General features: G+C 54.8%; 1 protein-coding gene across 1 annotated transcript; it reads left to right on the top strand.

Annotated features, from left to right (window-relative positions):
• Positions 1–258: 258 nt before the first annotated feature.
• On the top strand, positions 259–7,397 carry CD93 (CD93 molecule). Its single transcript, XM_002710939.5, has 2 exons — positions 259–2,699; positions 2,931–7,397. Exons 1-2 carry the CDS (start codon positions 763–765, stop codon positions 2,953–2,955), a joined length of 1,962 nt encoding a protein of 653 aa, XP_002710985.2. The 5' UTR covers positions 259–762; the 3' UTR covers positions 2,956–7,397.
• Positions 7,398–7,718: the final 321 nt, after the last annotated feature.

The raw sequence follows: 7,718 nt of genomic DNA, 5'->3' as shown, positions 1-7,718 counted from the left end.
AGCTTGGCATGGTGTTAGAGACCCAGACATTCCCACGGCCCCAACGCCTATTTAAAAACTGCCTATCTATTTAAAGTTCATGATGGGGAGAATCAAAGGAAAAAAGCCTCCTAAAGCCATCAGGGGAACATGAGATAGGCATAAGGAAAAATTCTCTTCACTTCTAAAAAAGGCTGAAAATTATAACCGTCCACGGCCTGGTATCTCCAGTCTCAGAATTTTTTTTTCCTTTTGGTTGTTTGCAAACCCAAGTGGAATTTTATTATGGGTTACTAAGTGAGTTTTCTTCTTCCTTTTTTTTTTCTTTTTTTCCAAATTCCTAGCCCCCAAAATCTCTCCTCGTACAACCGCATGCCTTTTAGGTTCCTCACGCTGGCTGGGAAAAGAGAATGCGGCAAAAATAAAGCGGCTGGTATCTCTGGGCCCTGCACCTCTTCCTCCTCCGTCGTCCGCTGTCTCCCGGCTGCGTTTCCACAGCTCTGAGCCAGGGGCCGTAGGGAAGCCGCCTGGCCCCTTTTATGAACAACAAAACGGTGATGAAGGCAACAGGACTCAGAACACTATTCATTGCAGGAAGCCCCAGTATCCGGTGAGAAATAAGAAACACAACAGCACAGGATGCGCCTTGGGGCAGGGGGACGTGAAAAGTCCGCAGCCTTTGTGTCTTTCTGGGAGCCACTGCGGCCACAGCTCAGCTCCTAGCTCCCCACCGGGAGCTGAATCCCAGCGCCGATCGCCACCAGGGACGGAGGACCCCCCGGGATGGCCACCTCCGCGGATCTCCTGTTGCTGCTGCTGCCCCTGCTGCTCCCGGGCCAGCCCCAGGCAGGAGCCGGGGCCCCCATGGAAGCCGTGGTGTGCGCCGGGACCGCTTGCTACACTGCCCACTGGGGCAAGCTGAGCGCCTCCGAGGCCCAGCAGAACTGCAGCTCCAACGGGGGCAACCTGGCCACGGTGAAGAGCGAGGAGGAGGCCCGGCACATCCACCAGGCCCTGGCGCAGCTGCTGAGAGCCGAGGCGCCCCTGGCAATGAGGACGGGCAAGTTCTGGATTGGGCTGCAGCGGGAGAAGGGCACGTGCTTGGACCCCGACGTGCCGCTCAAGGGCTTCAGCTGGGTGGGCGGCGGGGACGACACGCTCTACACCAACTGGCACAAGGAGGTCAAGAGCTCCTGCATCTCCAGGCGCTGTGTGTCCCTGATGGTGGATCTGTGGCAGCCGCCCCTGGCCAGCCGCCTCCCCAGGTGGTCCGAGAGCCCCTGTGGGACCCCCGGCTCTCCTGCCAGCAACATCGAGGGCTACGTGTGTAAGTTCAGCTTCCAAGGTATGTGCCGATCTCTGGCGCTGGGAGGCCCTGGCCACGTGAACTACATCACCCCCTTCCAGGCCAGCAGCTCTGCCCTCAACCTTGTGCCCTTCGGCTCTGTGGCCAACGTGGTCTGTGGCAGCGGGGAGGAGACCCAGAGCCATTACCTCCTATGCAAAGAGAAGGGCCCCCAAGTCTTCGAGTGGGACAAAGTGGGCCCCCTCTGCGTGAACCCCAAGTACGGGTGCAGCTTCAAGAATGGGGGCTGCCAGCAGGAGTGCTTCGAAGGGGGCAATGGATCCTTCCGCTGCGGCTGCCGCCCGGGGTTCCGGCTCCTAGACGATTTAGTGAACTGCGCCTCCCGGGACCCCTGCAGCTCTAGTCCCTGCACTGGGGAAGCCACGTGTGTCCCTGGGCCCCACGGGAAAAGCTACACCTGCCGTTGCCCCTCCGGCTACCGCCTGGACTCGACTCAGCTGGGCTGCGTGGATGTGGACGAGTGTCAGGAGTCGCCCTGCGCCCAGGAATGTGTCAACACCCTTGGGAGCTTCCACTGCGAGTGCTGGGTGGGCTACGAGCCTGCTGGCACCGGGGAAGAGGCGTCCTGCCTCGACGTGGACGAGTGTGCTCCCGGCCGCTCCCCCTGTGCCCAGGGCTGCACCAACACCGACGGCTCCTTCCACTGCTCCTGCGAGGATGGCTACATCCTGGCCGGAGAGGACAGCACCCAGTGCCAGGATGTGGATGAGTGTGCCATCCCCGGGGGCAGCCCCTGTGACAGCCTGTGCTTCAACACACTGGGCTCCTTCCGCTGTGGCTGCCTGCCAGGCAGGGAGCTGGCCGCCGATGGGGTCTCCTGCATCATGGACTTGGCGTCCCCAGGACCGTCACCCGGGCCTCCCCAGGAGACGCATGAAGAAGACAGCGAGGGGAGCACCGTGCCTCCTGCCACAGTGTCCAGCACCACCAGAGGCCCTGAGGGCACCTCCCAGGCAGCCTCCAAAGCAAGGGAACCTCCCCTCCTCCCACCCAGGGACCCCACCACTTCTGCTGCAAGGGAGATGCTGGCCTCCGGCGAGCCCCCTGGTGTCTGGACGGAGCCTGGCACCCAGCAGACCACAGGGGCAGCTGGCCATGGCATGGCTACAGGTGGGGACACAGTGGCCACTCAAAGCGACAATGGGGCCGACGGGCAGAAGCTGCTCCTGTTCTACATCCTAGGCACGGTGGTGGCCATCTCCCTCCTGCTGGCTCTGGCTCTGGGGCTACTTGTCTACCGCAAGCGGAGAGCCAAGAGGGAGGAGAAGAAGGAGAAGAAGCCCCAGAGTGCGGCCGACAGTTACTCCTGGGTGCCGGAGAGAGCTGAGAGCAGAGCCACAGAGAATCAATACAGGTAAAGGAGTCCCTGAGGCCACCAGGTGGAGGCGGGCGGGAGGCGGGAGGTATAGGCCACTGCCAGCACTGCGCAGTGGCAGCGGGCAGCTGCAGAGCCAGCAGGTGCTAACGCTGGCTCCAACACAGTAGCCCACGCAGAGGCCCCTCTGTGGTATGGGTGCCTGGGGAGGGGACATTCTCCTGGGGTCTAGATATGTGTGTGAACGCTGTCACTTCTGTTTCCTTTTAGTCCCACGCCTGGGACGGACTGCTGAAGGTGAGATGGCCCCAGGGACCGATTAAAGCTCAGCGGCCTCCAGCCTCAGAGCTTTCATTCCCGGTTGGAGCGGGAGGACCAGGGTCCCTCGGAGAGACTGGACTGGAATCAGCTGTGACCCTTCTCCTGAGAAGTCTGGCAGCTTGGAGTGTGCAGGTGCTGTCTCGTGTGTATGGTGTTCCCGAATCGGAAGCTGCGTGTGGACATGGGAATTCTGTGCACGTTAGCCGTTCTCTCTCCCCTCTCCCTGTTCAAGGTCAAGCGTGGCTGATTTCGTGCCCCCCCCCCCCACATCGAGATCAGTATACTGGGAATCAAGTGCTATGGGCTCTTTGAATAGTTTCTCTGCTCCCTTCAACCATGGGAGAGATACGACAATGCTTCATGCCTGGTGCCAAATAGAATTGAGACATTTGTTCCTCTTGTATAATATAGCCTTATTATTTTGATCAGAAGCCCTTTTTTGGTGAACATTTCTTTCTCTTTCTATCGATGCCTTTGCTGATCACAGGTCCTGCCCAGTTCCTGTTGAAACCCTCCATAATCAGCAGAAATATCATTAGCTGCTTAGGTAGCCAGGAGGCACCAAGGATCACAGACCGTCTCCTAGCTCTGAGGTTTCTAATAGCTTTGGATTTCTTTTGCAAGCGAGGTTGGACCAATCTGTGAAAAACTGCTTGGGGTGAATGGCAGGTGATCTTGGAATCACATTTCCCAAAGGGAGGGAGGGAGGGAGGGAGGGAGGGAGGAAGGGAGAGAGAGAGAGAGAGAGAGAGAGAGAGAGAGAGAGAGAGACACCAAGGCCCTGATTCATTCAATGTCCTGTGGCTGACACACACTGGAATGCAGTGACACAGACACTTCAGGAAAGCAGGCCAAGGGCACCCCCGCCCCTACTTCACAGCACTCTGTGTGCACAGAGGAAGCTTGAGAAGTCTTTTGTTCTGTTTTCTAAAGGATGTGTGAGGGAGCTGACACGTTGCGTTTTGGTATCAGTCATCTTAAAGCATCGCAGCACAGTTCACTGTCATCGGCGCGCTCTGAGAACTTGACTCCTGATCTGTGAATGTGGCTTAGGGCCAAGTTGGGGACTGGTCACTCAGGGTTTCTGTCTTTTCCTTAAAAAAGGAGAGGGAAGGAAAGGGAGACACAAAGAGAACAAATGCAATCTTTTGGGATTGCCGTTTTAAATTACATACTCATTTTAATGTGTACATTTGTAAAGATTCCCCCTTTATAACACTGCGGGTGCCAGCGGCTGTCGCTGGCTGCAGAACTGGGCCTGGGACACTGGCAAGCAGCCCCCTGGGGGGGTTGGCTGGATGCAACTGGGAGGCCTTAGGTCTCCTGGGAGCCCTTTGCTACCACTATACAGGGAACAGCCAGACGTCTCCTTCCAGGACTTCCAAAACCTGCCAGTCATAGCCGGGGTGCCTGGTCATTTTCTGGCTTAGCTTCAGATATGTATCTCCCCTGAGAGGTTACCACCCTGGGGCTGAACAGCCCGCCAGGTGCATGAGCTCCTGTCCTTGGGCCAGCTTTGACATGTAGATACTCTACAATATAGACATTTTCCAGGAGGAAAATGGAAAACTTGGGTTGGGGAGGGGAGGGTGTAGGATTAAACAAAAAAAGAAGGAAGCCGGGTGGGGCTCAGCAGGGTGTTTGGAATCTCTGCTTTTTCTAGGTGGTCTCCCTGGTTTCAAGGTGGGACTCCATCCTTTAACACAGACCCCCAATGGGACCATAATGGTCCTGTGGGACCCTTCACAATCTGTTGAGATTGGCGGAGGGTTGAGTGGAGACCGCCATGACCTGGCTGTGGGTTGCTTTCAAAAACATGGCAGTAAGAGCAGGTGCAGCGGTTCTACCTCTAGGTCCTTACAGCTCCTGCCCTCAAGCGCTGGGGGTGAGGGAGGCAGTGTAGGCTTTCCAGAGCTTCTTCATGGTCTGGAGCCGGTTCCTGTGAGCCTACATCCACCTGCACCCCTCTTGGGTCCTGTTACTTCTCGGTGTTGGTTTCTCACACAGCCCAGACCCTTTCTGGTCTCTGTTCCAGTTCTTGTTGACAGCTCGCAGCTCTATCTCCAAGCCCAGGGAGACCACAGATCCCCTCTGTGGGACCCATACACAGGGAAAATGAATGATAAGGAATTCAGGTTCCCCAAATGCCCTCTCTCTCATAGTTGGCTCCTTCCCATGGTGCTCATGGCCACTGCCTGTGAGTAGCCAATATGCTGGAGCAGACGCCCTTCAGCTGTGATTAGGTTGGAAACCACCAGTCTGAAGCAATGCTTTGTTGTCCCATTATGTATGCTGGTACCTTGCTCCCAGCCTTACCTCAGGGAGCCTGGAGGCCCCAGCAATGAAAAACAAATGTCCACTGGCCAAACAGGCAGCATCATTTGCCCAGAGGGTCCAGCTGGAGAATCAAGGGGACAGCTGTGAAACAAACCAGGGTGCTGGAGACAGGGAGAAGTCTCCACTCGACAATGTCTCCAAGACAATGGAGACTATTCTGTCCAGATAGAATTCTCTGTAGCTCACAAATTCTGGAAGATCCTTGGAGAAATAAGACTCAGGACAAATTGCCCTGCCCCATCCGCCACCTTCCAAAGCAGCTAACTCCAAGGTGGTGGTGGGAGTGGGGGTGGGGCATCCTCACCGTGCAGCTCACAGCAGCCCTCACTACTGAGTCTCCTGTTTGTTATCAGAGAAGGAGGATGCAGGGGGACAATTTTCTCTGCGGAATCTGGGGAGCATGGAAAACCAAGGGCAGTGCCAGTACCCAAGAGGGACTCGGGGGCATCCCTTGAAGAGGGAACCCCCTACTGGCTCAGCAAAGGGGCTTCAAGGCAAATGCAGCCATGTCTGGTTTCCGCCAAAAGGCCTTGCTAGAGTGTACAGGATAAGGACGGGAAGCAGACAGCAGTCCTGGCCAACCTCCGAAAGCCTCTTGCTTAGTAGCAACCTCAAATACCCTTTGGGAAGACCCATTCTAACTCTTTCTCATGGTCAGGCAGCAGTGCATTGAGTATGCTTATATAACAGGCACAGTAAAGTGAATTGGAATTTAATTTCTCCTCCCTGAAAGCTGCTATTCTCCTTTGAGTTCTAGTGGTGAGTTAACTTGGAGTCTGTTAAAACTCAGCAACTTGGGGTGAGCATTTGGCCTAGTGGTTCCCCACTGGAGTCCTTGGGATTGACGCCCAGCACCAACTCCTAACTCCAGCTTCCTGCCAATGCACGCACTGGGAGACACTGATGATGGTTCAAGTAACTGAGTCCCTGCTGCCCACACGAGAGACCTGGGTGGAATTACTGGCTCCCAGCTTTGGTCTGGCCTCGCCATGGCTTGTTGTAAGCATTTGGGGAATAAATCAGCAGTAGATAGGATCTTTCTCTCTCTCTCTCTCTCTCTCTCTACCCCTCAAAATAAAGAAAAATGTAAAACAAAGTAACAAAAGCGATCAATTAGGTGATCATTAGGTACTTGGGTCCCAACCTTTCTTTCCCATGCATAACCCTGTGAACACTAGAAGAACAGAGATACAGTTTGACAAATTGAATACCGTTTGACAAACGATTTAATAAATTCAAAATAGCACAATTTTTAAAAGCAACTGGAGGAAAGCCCTTTCCTATTATTTTTCTTCTTAGCTTCCCCATTGTCTAAATCAGGAAAACAGGAAAAGCTTGCTTTCTAGCAGCTGTGACATGATTTCGTGCCCCCTACATATTTCCATCGCCCTGAACAATAGCGTTAGCATGGGACTCTGAGATAGGATTCCTGGAAACACCTGCCTCTGCTCTGGCTGCAGAACTCCCTGCTTCAGTCTCTACCTTTGGTCAAATTGGTTAACTGAAAACACAGGGTCACCCAGATTCTCTGTTTCCAAACACCCCATCCCCACGCAGGTCCCAGACGTGAACCCTGCCTGAAGTGCTTGCTAAAAACCACATGTGTTGGGTCTGCTCTTGGAGATAGTGCCCATCTATTCTGGGAGAAAACTCGAATCCCTCTCTCCTACTGTCCCTTTGAGACCAGGGGGTTCCTATCAGCATAAGCCCACCGTTCCTGGGGCTGAAGCTCTTTTGCAGATTTGCCTTGAGTTGTGGATTCCGTCATGAGCAAGACCTTGTCCTTTGAGGTCAGATGTCATTGCGGATGTCAGCCACGGCTGACGTCATCACCGCCAAGCGAGAGTGTAAATGCTTTTGGATATGTGTATTTGGAATTTGACTGCTTCTGGACTCTTGGGCTGTCTGTGCAGGGTTTATTTTCAGCCTGTGCATAAAGCATTCCCTTGGGGAGGGGAGGCACTGAGCTGCTCCTAGGAGCACCAACAAAATAGCCTTGTGGGTGACATCATGGGCCACCTTGGTCATCCCTTGAGCTTTTGTTACGGAGCCACTCCTAATAAACTCGGAAATCCAGCAGTTGTGAGCTTGTTTTTCGTGTACTTCATGGGAATGGGCATTTAGCCTAGTGGTTAAGGTGCCCTGGTCCCACATTGCAGTGTGTGGGTTTGCCACAGCTCCAGCTCCTGGTGCCAGCTTCCTGCCAGTGCAGAACGTGGGAAGCAGCATCGGATGAGTTCCTGCCACTCCCACAGAAAACCTGGATTGCATTCCTGGCTCCTGGCTCTGGCGATGCCCAGCCCTGGCCATTGCGGGCATTTGGGGGAGTGAACGAGTGGCTGGGAACTGTCCATCTCTCCCTGTGTGTGTCTCTCTGCCTCTCAAATAAATAATTAAAAT

The sequence above is a fragment of the Oryctolagus cuniculus genome, chromosome 11 (genome assembly GCF_964237555.1).
Source record: "Oryctolagus cuniculus chromosome 11, mOryCun1.1, whole genome shotgun sequence".
Lineage (NCBI taxonomy): Eukaryota > Metazoa > Chordata > Mammalia > Lagomorpha > Leporidae > Oryctolagus > Oryctolagus cuniculus.
The sequence above is the reverse complement of the archived record's forward strand: the minus strand, read 5'-3'. Positions and strand labels throughout refer to the sequence as shown.